The sequence below is a fragment of the Chrysochloris asiatica genome, unplaced genomic scaffold (assembly GCF_000296735.1).
Source record: "Chrysochloris asiatica unplaced genomic scaffold, ChrAsi1.0 scaffold00058, whole genome shotgun sequence".
NCBI lineage: Eukaryota > Metazoa > Chordata > Mammalia > Afrosoricida > Chrysochloridae > Chrysochloris > Chrysochloris asiatica.
The window spans coordinates 17,550,614-17,573,226 of record NW_006408576.1 but is presented as its reverse complement, the minus strand read 5'-3'; the positions used below and the strand labels follow the sequence as shown (position 1 = coordinate 17,573,226).

The following is a 22,613-nucleotide window of genomic DNA, read 5'->3' as shown; positions in this document are numbered from 1 at the left end:
TGTCGGTCTTTCTTTCAAGAAGTATCTTCTGTTCTTCTAGCCACTCCAGGCTGGTCTGCTTGTCCTTTCAAGTGGAAATTTCCCACCTCTGAAGATTCTGGATGCTGTTCAGGATTCTACCTATGGCCTTACGTAATGCAGAGGCTCCGCAGGAAGCTGCCTTCACAATCCCATTCTCTTTTACTTCCACTCTCCATGAACTCTTTGAAGAGCCCCCATGTATGCTGTTGTTAACTATCACCGAGTTGATCCTGACTCCTCATGGTGACCCATGCACAACGGAATGAAACGCTGCCGGACCCTGTGCCAGCCTCATGATTGGTTGCAGATCACAGGGCTCTTATCAGCTGATTATCAGAACCCAACTGCCAGGCCTTTCTCCCTCTAAGAGATGCTGCTGTTAATTGCCATTCTGTCAATCCTAACCCACGGCGACCCATGTGTGCAGAGTAGAGCTGTTGTTCCATACGGTTTTCAAGACTGTGACCTTTTAGAAGCATATCACCAGGCCTGTCTTCTGAGGTGCCTCTGAATAGATTTGAACTGCCAACCTTTGTTGAGCACTTAACTGTTTGTGCCACCCAAGGACTCTTATGATAACATGTTATTGTTAGGTGCTGTTGAATTGGTTCCGATTAATTGTGACCCTATCTGTTCTCTGTGGCAAACAAAACTTTCTAGGCCTCTTGTACCCTAATCCCTTATACTTGCTCCCAGCAAAAGTATCATTTTTAAGTGATTTAAGTTTTCTAATTCTATACTTACAGTTAAGGCTATAATTGCTAAGTCCTTCCTGTCTTTAATCCTCATTGACCTAAGACAAGGAATGGTGTGTCTGTCAGCAGGAGAGAGCTGCTGGCCCTTCAGAGCAGCAGTGCCCAGGAAAGGCCAGCCAAACATTGGGCAAACACCAGGAAGCTTGAGAGAACACAGCTTGTGCTTACACTGTATTCTAGATAACTTTGAACATTGAGGATCCATGTAACGTGTAGAGCCGATTAAGCTATGATTCTCAGTGCCTTTACTCTGAGGATAAAGAGGTTTCCAGGTACCCACCACTGCTGGAACTGAGTGTATAACCACAAAGTAATGCCCACCCTCTGAACAAAGTTCTCTCAGGAATTGGGAGATTTCCCTCCTACTCTAATTACCTCAGGGAAAAGAAGTATAGGGGTTGGCTACTAGCTACAGGAACTGTACACCAATCCCTCTCAAAGCTTTCACTTCTAGCCCAGCCCTTAGGAAGTATAAGGTGACATCTAAATCTCCTCAGGTTACTTGGGTTTCTAAAAGGATGCTTTCTCCTTCACCCAGAGAATGGGTTTTCTTTCCAGAGCTGCTATTAATTTTTTGGTTTAAGAATAAACAACAATTTCTTCTAAATAAAATTTACTGGCACACCTTTCTACCACTACTTTACTTAGCATTTCTGATTATACTGTCCTGCCACTTTTTCTTTCTTTCTTTTAAATAGCAACCCACACTCTTACATGTCCATTGGCCAGTGGGATTTTTTCTGTGAGATCAACACCATCAGCATAAGCTTGGAGTAACCCGAAAACATCTCTTGTTTTGACGGTCTCACAAAGACTGTGAAGTTTGGCTGCATTATCCATGTGTTTTTTCCTTGCATATTTCCTCTCAATGTACTTGGCAGTAATGTAGTCTTTTCTTGCATTCCTGAAATCAAGCATAATTGTCCTGTAAATCATTAAGGGCCTCTACTATGCAAACACATCCAATATCCACTCATGTACAACTACTTAAAAACAATCCTGCCCTGACATAGTCCACAAAGACAACGTCCTATATCCTAATTTGAGGCGACCTTAAAAGCTCTTGAGTGGCCACCAAGGGACAACTATTAGTTTCTCCTTGTCCAGACAACAGAAGAGTGATAGTAATTGAAGAGGCTTAAAATCAATTCATCTAAAACATCAATCTCCATGGACATGAGACCAGAAGAACTATATGGGGCCTGGCTACCACTCCCAGCTGCTCTGAAATGGATCACATTAGAAGGTCCCAGATAGAGTGGGAGAAAATATGGACCCAAACTCAAAATCGTAATGAAGACCAGGCTTATTGGTCAGATAGAGAATATGACCCTTTGTCACCCTTCACTCTGGAGCTGAACTCACCCCGTGGCTCAGTTTTCAGCCAATCAATAGATAGGCATACAGCAGGGCCAACAATTCTACCCAACCATTTGAGATCAAAAGGGTAGCATTAACTGAATGACAAAATTCAGAAGGGTTGGGAAAGAAGGAGGAATGGAAACATGAAACACAAGGAGGAAGTGGGATAGATGATGTTACACTGAGAGTATCACTGAGATGAAATAAAGTCTATGATTAGTTGCTTATAAAATTGATAATCTGGCTCTGTAAACCTTTACTCAATCACAATAAAAAGTTGTTAAAAAAAAAACCAAAAACACTGTCCCTTGTAGGTATCATCATACTTCACTTTTGTTGGGCTTATCTATACCAGAAAAGCACAAAGTGAGAAGCAAGCCACTGTGTAGTTCTACTACAACAGCTGTGTTTACTGTGATCCTCTGAACAATTTTCAAGAACTGTAAAATCCTTGAATGCCTTATCCAGCACAAGAGGCATCAAGGTCTGGTGCAAGCGGGCACTCTATCTAGGTTTTAGGGATAATAGCTGGACGATTGGTTCACAGCATAAAGTTCACCTTCTCTTGCCTGTCTCTCTAGCTTACTGCTTCCCTTCCCCTGATTCCTCTAGAAGTTCTGAGCTCCAACCTCATACATGTCTCAGATTCCCCTACTTGGCATGATTTTATGTGCCTTCTCTCCTAGGTGATCCGCAATCGTTCAACAGTCATGGCCCCCAGGAAGGCTGGGTGTCCTTCTTCTGCACTCCAGCCCACCCTGGCCTGACTACTGTGACAACATTTACATTGGTGGCAATTTGCCTGTCTCTGCCCAACTGGGTTAGAAGCTGCTCAAGAGCAAAGACTATGTCTTCTCTTTTGTAGGCACCATGCCTGGTATAGAAACAAGACTACGGTGGGGTCAAAGAAGCCTGGGTTCAAATTCCACTTCTCCACATACTAGTGGCTTGACCTTGGGCAAGTTATATTTCTATGCCTCAAATTTTCTCTATATGAAACTGTGCACTATACAGACCTCATGGTGGACATATGAAAGGTGTATTAGCTAACACGTCTGCTCAATATATTGTTATTAAGCACCATCAAGGCAGTTTTGACTCATAGCAAGCCAGAATAGGAGGAGTGGTTGGTGAGTTTCAAGCACCTACCTTGTGATTAAAACAAGCTTGCGTCCAGTGTTTATCCTTTAGCACCACACCAGGGCTCCGTTATATCCTTAAAACCAAACCCAAACCTATTGCCATCTAGTCAGTTCTGATTCAAAGCAAGCCTGTATAGGGTTTCTGATACTGTGTATCTTTACAGGAGGAGACAGACTCGTCTTTCTCCTGAGGAGGGAGTGGTGGGTTTGAACCACTGACTTTGTGGTTAGCGGTCCAGTGCTTATGCTGATGGGTTTATTCTACCACTAGGGCTCCTTAGTAGGTCCTTAGGACCTTAGAAAGTGCTTATGCAATTAAAAGAGGAAAGGTCAGGAGAACTCTAAGCATTTTATTATTCCAATCATTCCAATAACCTTAACAAACACAACAACAAAAATCTAGATAAGATTTTTTGAGAGATAAAACAAATGCTAAGGTACCTGTGATAATCATGTCAGAAATACCAAGGATACTTCAAATATTCATCACCTAATGAATGATCAACAAATGTGATTTTATTCATATAACAAAATATTATTTGTCAATAAAAATAAATTGTCGTTGTTAAAGTGCTGCCGAGTCATTTCTGACCCATAGCGACCCTCTATAGGGTTTCCAAGGAGCAGCTGGTGAGCTTGAACCACCTACCTTGTAATTCAAACGGCTTTGTGGTCTGGCGCATTAACTCACAGCGCCATACCAGGACTCCGAAAAATGAATGAAGTACTGATAAATGTTAACAACATGGATGAACATTGAAAACATTATCACAAAAGACCACATATTGTAGAATTTAATTTACATGCAATGCCCAGAATAACAGTGAAATCTCTAGAGAGACAGATAGTGTTTCCTAAGGTTGGGAAGACCTGCTACAGGATGCAGATTTCTTTTTGGGATAATGACCTACAACCTCTTAAATATACTTAAAGACCACTGAATCATACATTCTAAATGGGTAAATTATATGACATATGAATTATATTTTAATAAAGCAGTTTAAGCAACAATAAAAGTGAGGGGAAACCTAAGTCTCCTGACAATATAAAAACTTGATTTTAGTCCATAAACTGACCAGAGACATAGGGAGAAATATTGTAACAGAATTTGATCCTTTTGTTTTCCCTTGCCCATTCTTTCTGGAAGGTGTGAAATGCATGGAAATTTAAAAAGACAGCCACGGGAGGTTGAACTCAAAGAAAGGGCCTGCGTTATTCACAGTTTGATGATCAGCTATGAGAAAGACCAGAGTCAGAGTCATTTAAGGGCCTAGGCTTTGGGGTCAGGTTCTCAGATCTCAAGTTGGGTTCTACCACTAACCATCTGTGTGACCTCAGGCAAGCTACGTAAACTCTGTCAGAGATTTCTACACAATAAAAATAAGGACAACGTTGACTTCATGGCTTTTGCAGGATTCAATGAGATAACATATTTAAGCACATGGGACAGCATTTTAGCGATGCCAGCTACAACAGTGCTGAATGAAAAAGGCACAAACAGTGGCATGGGGCATATGGCTAGTTCTCTGAAACTTAGGAACTGCTAAGTTTCACCTTGCTGCACTGACTACTGCTCAGTTACTATGCCTCTTGGCTCCAACACGGTGAGGGTCCCGCCTAAAAGGCACCAGGTGAACTCCAGGCTCACAAGGAGGACAAAGACTTCAGCCTTGGAGGGAGAAAAGAGACAAGACCTCTCTGGCTCACCCTTCAAAGGCCTGCAGAGCAGTGTGTTTCTCTAAGGGTGGGCCTCAAACCACCTACTTTTGGATACCCTAGGGCCTTGTCCTGGTGGCACAGTAGGATGAGCAGACTGGGCCGCAAGTTCGGTTTGAACTGCAAGGCTGACAGTTTAAAATCATCAGCTGTTCCTTGGAAACCTTATACAGGGTCACTATGAGTCAGAACTGACTCAAAAGCACTTAACAACAACAGTTCCACTGAATTAGATTCTCTAGAGGTGGAGGCAGAGAATCTGGTGATCTTGACTCTAACATTTAAGGCCTTCTTGGGAAAATACCAAGAAGGAATAATCAATTATGCTAGTATATAATACACACACACACATATACATATATATAAAAACTGGAGTCCTGGTGTGGTGCTATGGGTTAATGCACTGGACTGCAAGCAAGGTCCCTTTGAACCATAAGGTGGGTGGTTCAAGCTCACCAACTGCTTCTCAGAAATGCTATACAGGGTCACTATGGGTAGGAACTGACTCGACAGCATTTAACAACAACAATATATATATAAACTGGCACTCAGGGAATTCTGAGAGAATACAACTATTTCTTAGGAGCTCTGGTAGCGTAGTGGTTACGAATCGGGCTGTGAACCTTAAGGTCAGCGGTTCGAAACTACCAGCCGCTCCGTGGGAGAAAGATGAGGCTTTCTACTCCCGTAAAGATTTAAACCCTCGGAAACCCTGTACAGGGTCGCTATGGGTCGGAACCGACTCGATGGCACTTAACAACAACAACAACATTTCTATGTTTTTCTCTTCTGAATTTCTGATGTCCTGCTCTCCCCAGCCTACTCCAAGGTAAAGGCCTGGGTGCTGGGGGCAGTCACGTACTTTTCCATACATGCCCAAATTAACTTAGGCAACTGTGTCAAGCCAGAGGCCTCTTTCAGGAGTGCCTGAGTCCCCTGATAAATGAACTACAGCAAGAGTGCTGGGCGTTGGAGGCCTTGGAGGCCCAGGAAGATGGGTCAGGATTGGATGAGGGGGGCATTAGCATCACAATGCCCAGACCACACTAAAAATGTGAGTGTGTCTTCCCAGCATTTGTCAGGACCCATAATTACTGCCCTTGTTGTTGTTGTTGTTAAGTGCTGTACAGGTTTTCCAAGGAGCAGCTGGTGAGCTTGAATTGCCAATCTTACAGTTCAAATGGCTTTGCAGTCTGGCGCATTAACCCACAGCGCCACACCAGGACTCCAATTACTGCCCTTAGCAACATGTTTTTCCTGAAAAGACCATGATTCTTGAGACCAGCTTGGCTGGCTGAAAAGGAAAATGCATTCAGAAGATCTAGCCATTTCAACATGCAACTTGGACTTCAAAGCTGAGGAAGAACTTCCAGGAACACTTTGTGAATGTGTTTTGGTACTTTAATCATGATGCATCCATCTCCACTCTAACTCCAGTCTCATCTCAAACCCATCCTTCAAGGTCTAGAACCTTCTTCAGCTCCCCACTGTGATTTGTCTTGCTGGCATGGCATGGGACTGTAGGCTGCATGGATGAAGTGCTGTTGTTGATGGGCACCCTTCTCACACATCTATAGTTCTTATAAGTTTATGAGTTATGTTGAAATCTGTTATCTCATTTGATCTTCATAATTATGCTATGAACTTTTTTTTTTTTTTAATTTCTACATTTGCAGATAAGTAAAGTGGTATCCACAGAGGCAAGGCTGAATTTTCTTTCTTCAAGCAGCTGAGAAGCTCCTAAAGGGCCCACCCTTTTTTGTATTGATCAGGGTATGCCTCTGAGAGCCTTCTAGCAGCGCTGTCATACTCATGGTAACTGCTCAGTGGTTTGATAATGTGTCATATCTGGCAACCTGTTTCATGACTTAAACTCTATGGGTCTCTTGTGACAGAATGGAGAGTTGTCAAGGTTTATGCAGCTTCAATAATCACTGTGGGGCAATTATTACTATGACCCTTACAAGGAGAGGGTAAAAAGATAAACTAGATTCCCTTTATTTATTCTTTTGATGTATTATTCATCTGCCCAGGGTTCTGAGCTCCCTGAAGATAGTCATTATACATAGGCAGGCATGCTTTACTAAATACGCATGCTCAGCCCTGGTTTCTTGAAGGAATTCTACTCTGCCAGTGGACATCTCTCCTTCTTTCTTTTTAAAAAGGCGTAGGCTGTTGGAGAAAAACAAAGAACTTAACACATTTGGCATGTGTTCAGAAGGAGGGGCTTCTCTTACACTTCTGAACAACAGGATATGTACAACAGTCCCAAATCATAGAAGAGAAACTGTTCTGGACTCTGTCAGCAGATACAAATCTGGCTCTTTTGTGCATGTGTGCGCCCCTCCCACCTAGTTCACATACTCTCCATATCCCCAAAATCCCTCCGAGGCGTCCCATGCCACTAGAGGGTGTCTTAGCCTTTCTCTTCACTAGACTTCAGCAGATGATGGCTAGATAGAAATGAAGCATTCCTTTCCACCTGGGAGTAAAACATCAGCTTGTTCAAGCAGGCACAGAGCTAGCAGTGGATGGTTGACTTGTTGATCCATTAAGTACTTACTAAACCACCATAAGCACCAACAAGTCATAGTGGGAAATACACAAGTAAGATGCCACTTACCAGAAAAAGGTACATGAATACTTAGACATAAAGTGAAACTAAATGTCTTAAAATGGAGCCTAGTTAATTTCCCCTGAAGAGGTATGGAAAGCTTCATAGAGTAGGGGATATTTTACCATCACACTAGTGACCTGCCCTCATTCTGAAAAACAAGAAGAAGAAAAAATGGGAGGAGTGGGTAGAGTCTCAAAACAGATTTGTTGTTGGTGTTAGGTGCCACCCAGTCAGTGCCGACTCATAGCGATCTTATGCACAGCAGAACAAAACACTACCCAATCCTGGGCCAACCTCACAATTGTTGCCACGCTTGAGCCCACTGATGCAGCCATATTGCCAGTCCATCTCGTTGGGTTCTTCCTCTTTTTCTCTGACCCTCCACCTTACCAAACATGATATCCTTCTCCAGCGATTGGTCCCTCCTGACAATATGTCCAAAGTATGAACTTTGGCCATCTTGGCCTCCAAAGAGCACTCTGGCTGCACTTTTTCCAACAGAGCGTTTATATTCAAGAGTTCTGAAGGACTTTGCGCCTGATCAACAGAATGGCATTGCAACTACCCCAACTGACACTGAATGGGGTCCTGCTTGAGCTTCAGATCTCCTGGGAAGCTTGGGTCTTTGTTACACCTGGAGACCCTCCCCCACTGAAATTCCAGGTTTCAGGAAAATCTCCATAACCCCGCCCATTGTAAACTGGCCAGAATTATACCCAGACCACATGGACTATAAATACTCCAGTCTGTAAGGGAACAAACAGGCTCTTAGTCTCCTTTGGTGATGTAAGAGTACTCCCTCCCAGGTTTACTCTTAATAAACCTGCCTGCTGTTGAAGCCAAAACTCTCTCCTTCGTCTCTTTCTTTTCCTTACAAGTTCCAAGTGGGTAGTGTTAAAATTTTTAGTCATCTGACACAAGGACAAATAAATTCTCTGTTTTTATATGCCTAGTACCTAGAAAAAATTATCAACCACTTTGTTCAAAACTGAATAATATTGCAGCATTTTGGGAGACTGGTTCTTTTAACATGAAATGAGCTGGTGTCAATTAAATATCAGTAAAAAAAAATAACTTCAAATAAGTTGGAACCGACTCCATGGCACATAACCAACACCACTACCACCACCACCACCACCACTGGCGTCCTGGTGTGGTGCTGTGGGTTAATGTGCCAGACTGCAAGCCATCTGAACTACGAAGTCAGTGGTTCAAGTTCACTAGTCACTCCTCAGAAACCCTATACAGGGTCACTTTGGGTCAGAATTGACTCCACAGCACTTTAACAACAACAACTGGACCAAGAGATTTCCTACGAAACAGGACTATCGACCTCAGGAAGTGTTAATTCACCTCTGGACAACTCTCCAGTTGAAAGCTACATTGAGAGGGCCCTAATTTTTCAAGGGTACCTCTTGTTGCCCACACTCTTGCTGAGCAAGCAGAGCCTGACACCAAGTACCAGACCTAAGCACTACATGTTTTACCTACTGCATCTCACCAGTTTTTCCAGCGATTCCGTGAGGTTGACAGAATCTCTCTTTTTGTATCATAGAAAACTTGGGCTTGGAAAAGCTAAATAACTTGCCCAGGTCCTATGGCTCAGGTAAGGACTGAGAAATGTATGTCCACACTAACGCTGCAGGTCTGAATAAGAATATAGTTTAGAAATCTAAGAAACTTGGATCTGTACTGAGAAAGGACAAGAACTTTGTAAGCCTCATGCTTGATATCAAAAACCACACATTATCCACTCTCAAGGAAATGCTACACCACGAATACTTGTTACAGGATTCAAACATAAACTGACTTTCATCCAACACCAACCAAAATGCTCCCCTAAGATACCCAATATTCTAGAGCAGTTATAATGGACATGGTTCCTATTCATCCCTGTGGACTGTGTAAGCTTTCTTGCTATTCAGTTAACATCACCAGAAAGCAAAAGAACTCAAGTCCTGCAACACCCTTCTCAGCTTCATGCCCTCATAAAATGATCACAAAAATCTATATTCTTTGCTTTTAAAGGGCCCATACACTACCATACCTTTTTTCTTTAATGTTTTATTGTGAATTATGTGATAGTTTACATGGGAGAACTTTAGTTTTACAGTCATCCTATCATAGATGGTTTCATTTCCACTACCAAACATTTTTGAAAACTACTCTAGCGACATCATTTCACCACCACTCATTTAATGTCCTGTAGCAGGACCCATGCCATTACAATGCAATAAAATGTTGGAATTTTATTTCAAAAAAATGCTGTCTCTGTAATGATTTCTTATGCTCTCTCTTATCATGTCCTTTTTTCATTTTCCCTTCTCCTTTCCTGCCAAAACCAGACTCAAATGCAGGTGCTGTCTATTCTAACTCATCTGGTGACCTCTTTCCTTCAGTGGGCCTCATTTTGCAAGGATTATAGCAGGTCAGCTACGCCCATAGCCCTTGCAGTCAGGCAGGCCATCCATTTTCAACTGTTGCTAAGTGCCATCGAGTTGGGATCTGACTCACAGCAATCCTGTACATGGTTTCCAAGGAGCAGCTGGTGAGTTAGAACTGCTGGCCTTAATGGCCCACATCAACATTGCAGTTTGCCGCATTAACTGGCAATGCCACACCAGAAGTCCATTTTCAATAGGGCTGCCGAATAAAGTGGGGCGGGGCATCCACTATCTAGACCAGTCCTCCCCATCCACCTTCTTCTCTAGACAAGTTGTGATCTGGGTGACTTAGTCTTAGATTGCTGAGACTGGTAGACACATTTATTGTTGTAAATAAGCTCTGCCTCAACGGGCAAGCTAGAATGAAGGAAAAACATTCATGATGAGGCACAAAAGCTTCTCAATCAAGTTTTGTATCAACGTAAAACAAACAACCCCCCTCTTTAAAGGAAACAACACATCTTACATTTTCACATTTGCAAGGACACACACACAGAGTATTATATGTAATCACCTATCTTTGACAATTAACCCTTTCAGTGGCTCAGAATTTATTCAGCGAGAACTAAGATGGGACAGTCCCTTAAGAGGATAAACTAGCAGAGGTTACAAGGCCTGTTAGTAGACACACGCTACATCACTACTTTTATGTACACAAAGCACCTGCCAAACCCTTCCATGAACCCTCTTCCTAAAAACAGAAACCCCACATTTGTATTTGCACACCCAAAATGATTCAACAAAAGAAAAACTGGACCAATCACATGTACTTAATGTTTCCTTGTCAATTGCAGAATTCTACTACCAAATCAGAATTCCTTAACTAGATTATAAAAAAATTAAAACCAATCAAACAAACAAAAGACCCCTAGAAATTAAAAAGTTCTGGCACTTGGATAGGCACACATAGTGATTAGGGGATAGGGAGAAAAAGAACAACATACAAGGAGACTAACACAGGCTGGTTTATTCTCTAATGCATGCCAATGAGTGATGTTCCCAAAACTTGTTCTTTCCCTGCTTCTGAAGCAAATCTTTGTTCAGAAAAAGAGAACAGTCAGTCTCTTACTCACATGTCACTGCCTGGATTGGGTTTGACCGAGTCCTCAACTGGTAGGCAACACTCCATAATCTCATTAAAGCCTGCATTCCCAATATTCTTGGCAAGCTGCAAAAACAAAAGTCTATTTCAGGGTACTCAATTATTAATACATTCTATTGCTACACATTACTCATACATCTGCTGATTTATTTAATGGCCACTAAGAAATAGAATAATAAAGTGGTTTGCTTTTAATGAAGACAGACAAAAGCCAAAGATACCTATTAACACTAATGATAAGAACTGGCATGCCTAACATAGAGGAAAGTCCTCACCTATAAGAGAGTGTCCTTAAAATACTTCCAAGATAAAGCACTGTGGCGCTGTAGGATAAGCACTGGACTGCTAACCATACAGCGGGTGGTTAACGTACCAGTTACTTCTTAGAAACTCTATACAGGGTTGCTATGAGTCACAATCAACTTGAAGACACTTAACAACAACATAGCCAGGGAGAAGCATCAGGATACTCTTAGCATGTAGTCCATCCTTACTTCCACAGTCCCCTCTACAGTTTTACTTAAACCAGCTATGAAGTAACTCTGACACATATAGTAGAAAGGACACTGGACAAAGAGTCAAAGACTCGGGTTCAAATCCTCATTCAGTTTATTGGCTGGGTAATCACAGTTTACTTTTCTGAGCTTCAGATTTTTCACTGGTAAAATGACATGATGCCTACACCTCACAAGGTTGAAATAATAATAAAATGGGATAATTCTTGTGAAAGTACTTTACACACTGGAGCACTAAAAAAGTAATATGTAAATTCCAGATGAAAGGTCTTCATTTGACAATCAACCTTTCAGACATGCTACTAATACAATTTAATTGAATACTTCCAGAATTCAGGCACTACACTAGATACGAAGATAAACGTCATGATTTATTTTGGTCAGGTAGTTGTCAATTTTTTGAGTTAATGAACAATAGAATGTACGAATGACTGGATGACTAGGCGCTCTTTAGGAGCAGGGATGTATTTATCTTATCCCCAACAGCCAGCTCAGCATCTAATATAGAGATCACATTCTAACTCACGTAGCATAGTGCTATGGAGAGAACAAATGCTATAATTTCCATGTTGAAAATTATATATTGTGGTAACTCAAGATAATTCTAATATCTCTACTCTCATTTAATTAAGGGTTGCTGTTGTTGTTGTTGTTAAGTGCCGTCGAGTCGGTTCCGACCCATAGCGACCCTGTACAGGGTTTCCGAGGGTGTAAATCTTTATGGGAGTAGAAAGCCTCATCTTTCTCGCGCGGAGCAGCTGGTAGTTTCGAACCGCTGACCTTAAGGTTCACAGCCCGATTCGTAACCACTACGCTACCAGAATGTCTCTTCTATTCCCATATGGGAAACCAGTTCAAGAAACAGTCAAAGGGACCTAGGTTAAATAAGGTAGAACTTCCTGGAGCAAGTAACATTAAACAGTGAAAAGGAAAAATGACGAATGTTGAGTATTTAGTTTAAACAAGGTGAAAGGAACATCTAGAATAGCTTATTTGGTGATGAGCCCACCAAAGTTTCCTAGGCGGTGGCTGTTAAGTGCTGTCAAGTCGGTTCCAACTATAGCAACCCTCTATAGGGTTTCTGAGGAATGGATGGTGAGTTTGGACCACCAACCTTGCAGTTCAAACCAATCTTGGGGTTCAGTGATTGTGTCCTACAGTGCTTCACCAGGGCTTCTAGGCGGTATACACTGACAAATACTAACCAATTCTCTTAACTAAAACCTGGTTTTTCAGTCCTAGCTCTGTGGCTTCAAGCCATCGCCAGGTAGCAAACACCCAGTCTGCCTCATTACAGTTTCCTCAGAGAAGAGGTAGTTCAAGCTAATGGTCAGGACAGTAGGCACATCACAAAGGTGATAAGAATCTGTCTACCATGAAGCTAATGCCCTGCAAAGGTTTCTCAGATAGCTGATGTCATGTCTACGTCTAAACCCTGATATTAGAGCCTCTGGCTATTAGGTTTAAGCACTAGTGCCCCTGTCTTTCAATATAACCTGGACACTGTCCCCTAGTCAGGCACAGTAACTGGATTTCAGGAGCGGAAGGATACACTATATAGCTCCCCCTCTGAGAGCTAGGGGCTACCATAGTGCCTGTGTTAAGCAGATGGGGAAGGGAAACAGAAAGAGGAAAAGTCCCTGGGAATTAGAAAGCTGCTTCCCTTCTGCTTGAACTTGGCTGGTTTCCCAGGGGACAGCTGGCCCTGGTAGTCACCACACCCATGTGTCACACACATCCAACGTCAGAGCAATGTGCCACCTAACAGTTTTGCCAAGTCCTAGTTTGCATGTCAGCCTGTAGAGAACCTCTTTGGAACCATTAACAAAATCAAACCATCTGCAGATGAAGGCCACAGAGTTCTATCAAGAAAATGTGGATCCCAGCATGCCAGGCAGGCAGAAGCCATGGAACTAGGAAGGTCAGGTTTGAACCAGACTCCCAGATATCACGTGCTTTTCACTTACCAAGGGGCCATCATCCAGGAGGAATTTGTGGGCTGTGCTGAGGTGGAAACTAAGCTAGATGCAGGATGAAAAGTCCAGTGTGCCTAAGTACTACATCATACTAGGCACTGGGTATGAGACATGGTCCCAGCTCTAAAACAACTCAGGCTAGTGAGAAAGAGAGGAATTAAGGAGAGAAAAAAGAAGAAGAATGGGATGAGGGCTGGAAAAGAAGTCTGTACTGAGCCCTACAAGAATGAGATGTCACGTCCAAGCATGCAACTTTAACATTTGCCTTGTATGGAGGTCATCTGTGTATATGTCACTCTCTATTGCTGGACAGCAAGCACCCTGTGGACAACAGGCACCATAGTTTATAACCCTAGTACTTTCCTGCGCAGCGTGCACTGAGCCAAAAAGAGGCCTAGGATTTTATCTAGAAATTGTTTTCAGAGTTTAAGGTGGAGAGACTTGCCTGTCCCCATTTTCATGTTTCCACATGGAGGGACATTAATTACTATAGCATTCTTAGCCCTCTCTGGTTTGTTCATTCTGGGGAAAGAAATGGGCAAGTAAGAGAAACAACTTCCCTGACTGTCTACCTTAGGAACAACTCTCCATTTACGGCCCCACCTCTTCCTGATTCTCAGATGCCCACAGGAAACAGCACATGGTCTCCTCCACACTTTTGTGTTACTGGGGTGGATCCCTATGTGCTGGTGGGCAAGTATGATCCTAAATTTCAGTAAGTAAGCACACTGTTACCGCACATGTGAGCCACATCAGCCAAGTCAGCTTTAATTTAGCAAAAAATCTGGTATTTGATCTCATCTGCTTAACTTGCCTATCTCCCAAAAACCTGTCGAGTTGATTCTGACTCATAGCGGCTTCATCTTCCAACTAGCTCCAAATTCATGTACGGAAATCAGTTGTCAGAGCCTAGGAGTAGTCCTGGATGTGCAGTGGTTAAACTGCTTGGCTGTTAGTTCGAACCCACCAGCCATTCCATGGGAGAAAGATGAGGCAGTCTACTTCTGTAAAGATTTGCAGCCTTGGAAATCCTGTTGGGCAGTGGCACTGTGCTCTAAAGGGTCACTATGAGATGGAATCGACTCATTGGCAATGGCTTTGGGTTAGACCCCATCAGGACAATGCCTGATACAGAATAGTTGTTCAATACATGGCAGCTGACATTAAATTGTTCCTGCTGTCCTAAACAATTGCTTTCAGCATCCTGAGTGTGACTTTATTTCAGTCCTAGATGAAACAACAGTTTTAATTTGTAAAAGCAATTTTTTGCTTTTTGAGGGCTTTTTTTTGCATGCTCTCTCTTTCAAAACTGCCATTAATAAATGACAGCTATTAACAACTACATCCAAAAGAAAGCAGGAAAAAGTCAAGAAAGAAAGAGACACATAGTGTGAGCTCCTCAGGTTCCCAAAACTCATTCTTCAAACTAGAGGGAAGAAAATTGTAAAATTATTGAACCATATTCAATTTTATAAGCTCAAGAGTCCCTTTATTAATTTCACTTCTGTCCCTAGTACCCATGATTCTAAGTTTTTCTATATGAACTGAAAATCAATGCTGAAATCAAGATCTTCTATGTTAAGGAGAAAAAGTATCTTTTGAAACTCTATGTATATTAGGAAGTTTTCTGAAAGTAGGGTTGCATCGAAATCTAAGGATATTAAACCATTGCATGCTGAAGTAGTAAAGGCTGTATTAACTCCCCAGAATTAACCAATTAATACTTCAGTTGTTTACATATGACTTCACTGAGTTAGTGATTCTAGAAACAGGTAAGTTGTTGTTGTGTGTCACCAAGCTGGTTCCGACTCATAGTGACCCAGTATAGGGTTTCAGAGGCTGTAAATCTTTTCGGAAGCAAAAAACCTCACCTTTCTCTCTCAAGAAACACACATACACACAGAGGTCAAGAGGAAGGGGAGGGAAGATTATAACCAGCCATTTTCACAAGATGCTGTTGAAATCCATTTAATTAATATGGAAAAAAAGCATGCTTTGAAATAAAAACAAATTAAAAAGGAAATGCAACAGTCACAGCATGCCATTCAGTCAAACGGTTTGAAAACCTGAGGCCAGAAAACAATTTACAGAATTAAGCAAAAGACTCTTATCATGAGGAATATGGTAAGGCCATATGGGAAAACAGAAGTGACATTTTATGGGATGAGCATCTGTCTAAGGACGCAATGCCAAATGTAAAATGAAAATGCAATCAATATGGGTCCTGATCATGTATCTGTTGTTTAAGGCCACTTTACTGATTTACTTGATAGACAGAAAGAAAGAAATAACCCTTACAAAGGCGGCCACCCACTGAGACCTGGAAAAGTTACTTTTTCAATCTGCCCTCTTTATCTCCCCAAACAGGGTACACTAAGAGGTCTAACATTTGCTGTACAAGAAAACACATGAACAAATTAACTAAAGACCCTGACATCATCACTACCTCATGAATCTGAAAGGCTTTGGTGTTTCAGTAAACTTCATAAACAGAGAAGACAAACAGAGTAGAAGGTGCGGAATCTCCCAGAATTTCATGCATTAGGACTTGAGGACCATTTTTCTAAAAGGATTTTGTTAGAATCTTCTTTAGGAGAAGATCATAACAATAACTAACACACTTCATACTTCTCACTATGTGCCAGACATAATTCTAAATGACACACAAAGACACGCATGAGTGCACATAGAGGCTTCAGGAAATCCTTTGTTTAGACATCTGATTGTCTAAGCAAAATAAAAGAAACAACCAGTTGCTTTAAAAAGGTTTGACATTTCTATGTGTGTGTGTGTGTGTGTGTGTGTGTGTGTGTGTTAACTGAATCTATTGCTTAACTTGTGAGATGAAAAGTAAGGATTTTGAACATAATGTCAATACCCACAGTCCCAACACACAGAAAATGGGGATTGGTTTGAGAAGTAGAGAGATGTCCACACTCTGGAAGCCACCAGAGAACCAGACAGACACGTTCAGGGGCAAACAGAGGGTGGGAAGTCAAACCCCACACAACTGGGAGTTTTCTACCCTTTTGTTTTTCTGATAGCCACTGTGGAAAAGAGATTTAGATAAGGCAAGTACTTAAAATTATGGCAGAAATTAGAGACTGAAAGTATCTGTAGATAGTAAACAGGTTCTACCTGATATAGCTGTAATAGTTGAGAGTTGGCCAAATTTTAGACATTCTATGAGAATACATGGACAGAAGGTGGGGGAGAGATCGATAGTGAGAGTTGAACCAGGAATTAGAAGTCACTATCTCATCACTTCACCAAGAAGGAAATAACATATTCTTTTCAACCCTCGTTGATAAGTTTTTCTCCTTTGTAGACAATAGAATCTCATGAATATCATTTACTAGATTTCTAAGACACACGAAAGCAGTCATAACAGGTATGTGTTGAGGTCAGGCTCCTATTGACTCACAAGAGACAATGCTAAATAAATTTTCAGGAATTTTTGGAGTCAGCTGTCAAACACAGCCATTTTAACAGTCATAAAAAATTACATTATACAAACTCATAATTAAATGAATTATGCTAAAAACGAAGATAGTAAATACTTAAAATGCTATCATATATCCTTATTATTTTACATTTTACTATCGTCTATGGAGTCCTGGTGTGGCTCTGTGGAATAATCACTGGACTGCTAACCATAAGGTTAGTGGTTCAAACCCACAGAACACTTTGGAAACCCTATACAGGGTCACTATGAGTCAAAACCAACTAAGTGGCAGTTAACAACAACAGCAATGCTCTTGAACTTACTTATATTGATCAGACTGCCATGTGAACACATTAGTTAAAGGTGTTCTATGAAACATCTCTTTTCAACTCTACATTCAGCAATGCTACATTGGTAACTTGAAATTAGCCATGGTGTGAGAATTTACACAATAGAACTAGGCAAATTACAAATCAGGACTTCTTCCCCCACCCCCACCCCCCACCCCCCAGAGTTTGTAGTTAAGCATTTGCCAGCAAACCACTGGACTGGGGAGAGTGTGGGAGGGGCAGAGACAGTAGTGACATTTAAATGTTTATCATCTGGCAAGACAACCCACCACAAATGCCAGTTGATGCCCCAGGATCATCAAAAATTAAGTGCTCTGGAGTCAGATTATAGGAGGTCTACACTCCAGATTTGACACTTCAGTAGCTATATAACCTTCGGCATATTCTAAACATTCTAAAATTGTTTTCTCATTTGCAAATTGGGGATAATGCATGAATTACTGTATCAAAGACTCAAAGGCACTCAACAACAACAACATACCAAAGTCAGAGTTGTTGTGAAGAGTAAGTGAAGTAATACATACAAAGTACTAAGCAAAGTGACTAGAATAAAAACCCAATTATTTCATCACAAATCAATGTTTTCTGGTATTTTAAGAAAATCAGTAAAAGTAGCAACTGCCACAGTCCCCCAGTATTAAATATTTCTTTGAAAATATTCTGGACAATCTTACATCTACATCATCATCCATTACCAAATGTGGGTTATATGCATCTTACATTGGCAATTAACCACACTATTTAACCAGCTATGTTACTGTTGTTAGGTGCCGTCAAGTCAGTTCCGACCCATAGCAACCCTGTATAGGGTTACCCAAGAGCCACTGGTGAGCTTCAACCACTGACCTTGTGGTTCAAATAGATTTTTCAGTCCAACACATTAACCCTGTTTTTTCAAGGAGCTCTGGTAGTGTAGTGGTTACGAATCGGGCTGCAAACTGCAAGGTCAGCAGTTCAAAACTACCAGCGGTTCCGCAGGAGAAAGATGAGGCTTTCTGCTCCCGTAAAGATTTACAGCCTCGGAAACCCTGTGCAGGGTCACTGTGGGTCAGAACCGACTCCACAGTACTTAACAAAACAACAATGTTGGTTAATGTGCTGGACTGCAAGGTGGGTTTGAACCACACGGTAGTAGGTTAAAGCTCACCAGTTGCTCTTTGGTAACCCTATACAGAGTCGCTGTGAGTCGGAGCCAACTCAACAGCATTTTACAACAACAATATACTGCTTAGACTCCTGGTGTGGCACTGTAGGATTAGCGCTGTTCTGTGAACCACAATGTCAGCAGTTCAAACCCACCAGTGGCTCCTCAGAAATCCTATACAGGGTCACTATGAGTCAGAACCAACTCGAAGGCACTTAATAGCAACAATAACTCAATAACAAAAACAATATACAAGGTTGTGCTATAAGCAATGGACTGCAAAGTCGGTGGTTCAAACCTACCAGTTGCTCCTCAGAAATCTTCTAGAGTTACTATGAGTTGGAACCAACTCAATAGTACTCAACAAGAACAACATATACTGCTTAGGGAGTACAGTGACTCTGTAGGATAAACAATGGACTGTGAACCACAAGGTCGGTGGCTCAAGCCCACCAGCCACTTTAGGGAGAAAGATGAGGCTTTCTGCTTCTACAGAGTTAGTCTCAGAACCCTATACAGGGTCAGTATGAGTTGGAAGTAACTGGATAGCACTGAACAACAACAACATATGCTGCTTGGCTCTTCTTCAGCCTAGATTAACTTTAAACTTGAAGTAATCAGGGATGTTACTAATTGGACTGTCAATATCTTCTCCAGTTTCTCCCAACTTTGTCTTTCAAGGAATTCCTTGGAAAGAACTGGGACGGCTTAACCAGACAGTTCAAAATACACTAGAAATTCAGACACTTTAGGTCCACAGTAGTCATCAATAAAATTTATTGTCACTTGAGAGGAATACTGACCACAAAAATTGATTTTCTGTCAAGCCCACTGCTCTTGAAGTTAAAATCAATGGAAGTCAATATCCACTGAATATTTACTGTCCAATTCCCACCTACTCCAAAATAGAATTTTAACATCACTTTCTACAAGCAGTTATTATGGACTTTGAATAAAAAAGCTCATGTTTAAGTAGTCCAGAAAGTACAACCCAAGTCTGATTTACCTTGTTACTCTGTGAAGTCACGGTCTCAATACTCTGAAGGCTGCCTCACAAAAACTGTTCCCATTTCCTCACCTCTCTATCACAGAAGATGAGGCTTCCTGCTCTTGCAAAGATTTACAGCCTTAGAAACCCTATATGAGGTTGCTATGAGTTGGAACCAACTCAAGGGCATTTGACAACTACATCACATAACTTATATGTTATCACTGAACCATGATCAAAAGGCTGTTTTTGTTTTTAGAAACCAAGGCAGTAAATACAAAAGCCAATAACTCTCACAAAAGGGGACAATGTGGGTCAGGGGAAAAGTCCACTGGAGATTTATGCCAAAGAGTGATCACAGCTTTTTAAAAAAATGGGCTGATGACTACTCAGGGAGGATGAGGCCTTTCCTGTCCTTGATATTCTGAGTTCTTCATCTGTTTAATGAGTGGTGTGGACTAGACTGTGCCAGCAATCTCATGTCCGTCTCAATGCTTCTTTGTTACATCATTTTACTTAGGGATAAAGTTCTACAAGACATGCCTTCAACTACTAATAGCTGAGGAGTAATTACCCATCAATTTTGAACTGCTCAAACCCATCTAGCAAGATATTGACAACCAACAGTCCGCTGAACTGTCAAGAAACCAAAATGGATTAGAATGTCAAATAAAATTAATTTTCAGCTCACTTATTCGCAATCCCAAATCAAGACTTTGAAAATTACCAGCAACTCAGATGTTCCTAATACATCTAACTTCAGGGACTGCATCCTGGAGTAGTGAACCCCCAGCTCCCGGTGGATTCCAGAACATTCGATGCAGGTCAGAATGCCCAGATTTGTGGAAAGCCATGTAGGATCTGCCAGAGAGAATAGGGTAAATCTGAGCTTGCAGGAAGTAGAGGGCCTACGTCAAATGCTTTTTCCTGAATAGTTACTGACTGAGCATGGAATTCCCCAGCATTTTTTGATTCTTGACACAGTTGGAACCTTTCATTCATCCATGATCACCATCAACAGTATGCGTGTCTGTGCTTGTCTAGTCCCCCTATTCTTCCCTATTCCCCCAGTTCCCTATCCTTCCATTCATTTCTTATAGTGTCAGGTAAGGAGTCCAGGTAGTGTTACAGGATAAGCACTGGGCTACTCACTGCAAGGCCAGCAGTTCAAACCTATCAGCAGTTCTGTGGGAGAAATAAGGGGCTTTCTGCTTCTGTAAAGACTAATAGCCTTAGAAACCCTAAAAAGGGTCACAATGGTTCAGATCTGACTCAATGGCAGTGAGTTTTAGTAGTGGTTTTTTGTTTTGTGTTTTTAAGTGCCAGGTACTTTGAGTACAGCGTCCTGGTGTGGCGCTGTGGGTTAATGCACCAGACTGCAAAGTTGTTTGAATTGCAAGGTCGGTGGTTCAAGCTCACCAGCTGCTTCTTGGAAACCCTATACAGGGTCGCTACAGGTTGGAATAGACTTGATGGCACTTGACAACTTTGAGTACAAAAATAAAGAAGACCTAGTCCGTGTACTCTAATGACCATGATCTTCTCATGAGACATAGACCATACCCATCAACGACATGGTCACACCAGTAAAGTGCAGCAAGAGAACAATATGACCCATCAAAGTTAAGAACCATAAGGTAAAGAGATTTAAACCACAGATGTTCATATTTTCACACAGGTAGTAATAATAATAATAATTATAATGAGAGAACATATACTAATTACTTATGAACTCTGAGCTTAACACTTTGGTAGTAGGAATAATAATAGTTTACATGCAAGTGATTCAGAAATTACAAAGCACTTGCACTAAATATCTCATTTGACCTTTACAAGAGCCCCATGAGATGAATAGGACAGGTATTTTTATCCCAATTATACAGAGTTTCTATCTTCACAATGTCCATAAAGGTTAAAAGATCTGCTCAAGGATATAAGTGCGTGGCAGAGTCAGACTGCAGCTATAATCATCTGACTTCAAACCCATGCTTTTCATACATCACAGTGTTTCTCCTCATAGCACGATTACTTGTTCACTGAAGTATTCCTACTGCCTAGCATAGTGCCGGCACATCATAGGTATTCAATAAAACCTTGAGAGAGGAATGCTGAATTTATAAAAAATGAAGAGTTCAAAATAAAACATACTTGCACACAATATCACACCCATTAAGTATTTACCTTGAAAATTGTTTGTTGCCCTTAAGAATGCATAATAGGCAAATATCACAATCTTGGTCACCAGATACTTGTGAGGTTATTAAGCAAATGTCCAAGTTTGAAAACAGTATCATCCATGTTAGGAGATAGTCCTGGGCACCTGTGTTTTCATTTTATTACTTTATTGCACCTTGTTTATAGTTGATGCTCCTTTACATCATCAACTTTTTACATTACTCATATCATCTTTGCTTTTTTTAGCTTAGCATTTAAAAATAACAGTGCACATGGGCTTTGGCTTCTATATAAAAGCATTTTTAAAACCAAAATACTGCACTGTCCTTATTATTCCCTATCTCATCTCTAACCAAAAAGATATTTTGGGATCCAAGACCCAAGATCTCCATCCAGTTGATGGTCCCAAATATAGTCTTCAGAGTAAAAAGAAACTCATGATACTTTAACTACCCACACTACTTTTGCTGTTTGTTTTCTAGGAACATTATAATAGAATTAGAGGAATGAAAAGGTAACTAAGCTACACTCTTTCTTATTGTACTAATGCTCAGAAAAGGCTACTGCATAGTTCCCTGTACCATCCATTAGATCTTAATTAGACATATAAAATTAATTACTTAAGCTTAAAAATTACTAGTTATAAAAATTTACAATAATATTTTATGCTCATTAAAAATGAAGCCCTTTATACACTTCATCAAAAGACAGAAACAAACACCTCATTTCACAGAATGTGACCGCTAGAAGGGACTTAAAATAATCCTACACCAAATCCTTCACTTTGCATAGAGTGAAACTAGCAAAAGTCAGTAACACTTTCAAAGTCACAAAGCTTAAAGTTACTTCTGAAGTTCTACA

At 41.1% G+C, this 22,613-nt stretch overlaps 1 protein-coding gene across 2 annotated transcripts in view; it reads right to left on the bottom strand.

Moving 5' to 3' along the window:
* ASAP2 (ArfGAP with SH3 domain, ankyrin repeat and PH domain 2) overlaps window positions 1-22,613 on the bottom strand; it is a 281,424-nt gene that overhangs the window by 23,505 nt on the left and 235,306 nt on the right. For both annotated transcript variants that reach the window (XM_006863981.1, XM_006863980.1), the window contains exons 15-17: window positions 20,305-20,438; window positions 11,131-11,225; window positions 1,491-1,680 (exon numbers count right to left, since the gene is read on the bottom strand). In XM_006863981.1, coding sequence (XP_006864043.1) covers window positions 1,491-1,680; window positions 11,131-11,225; window positions 20,305-20,438 — 419 coding nt within the window. The remainder of the gene's footprint in view (window positions 1-1,490; window positions 1,681-11,130; window positions 11,226-20,304; window positions 20,439-22,613) is intronic.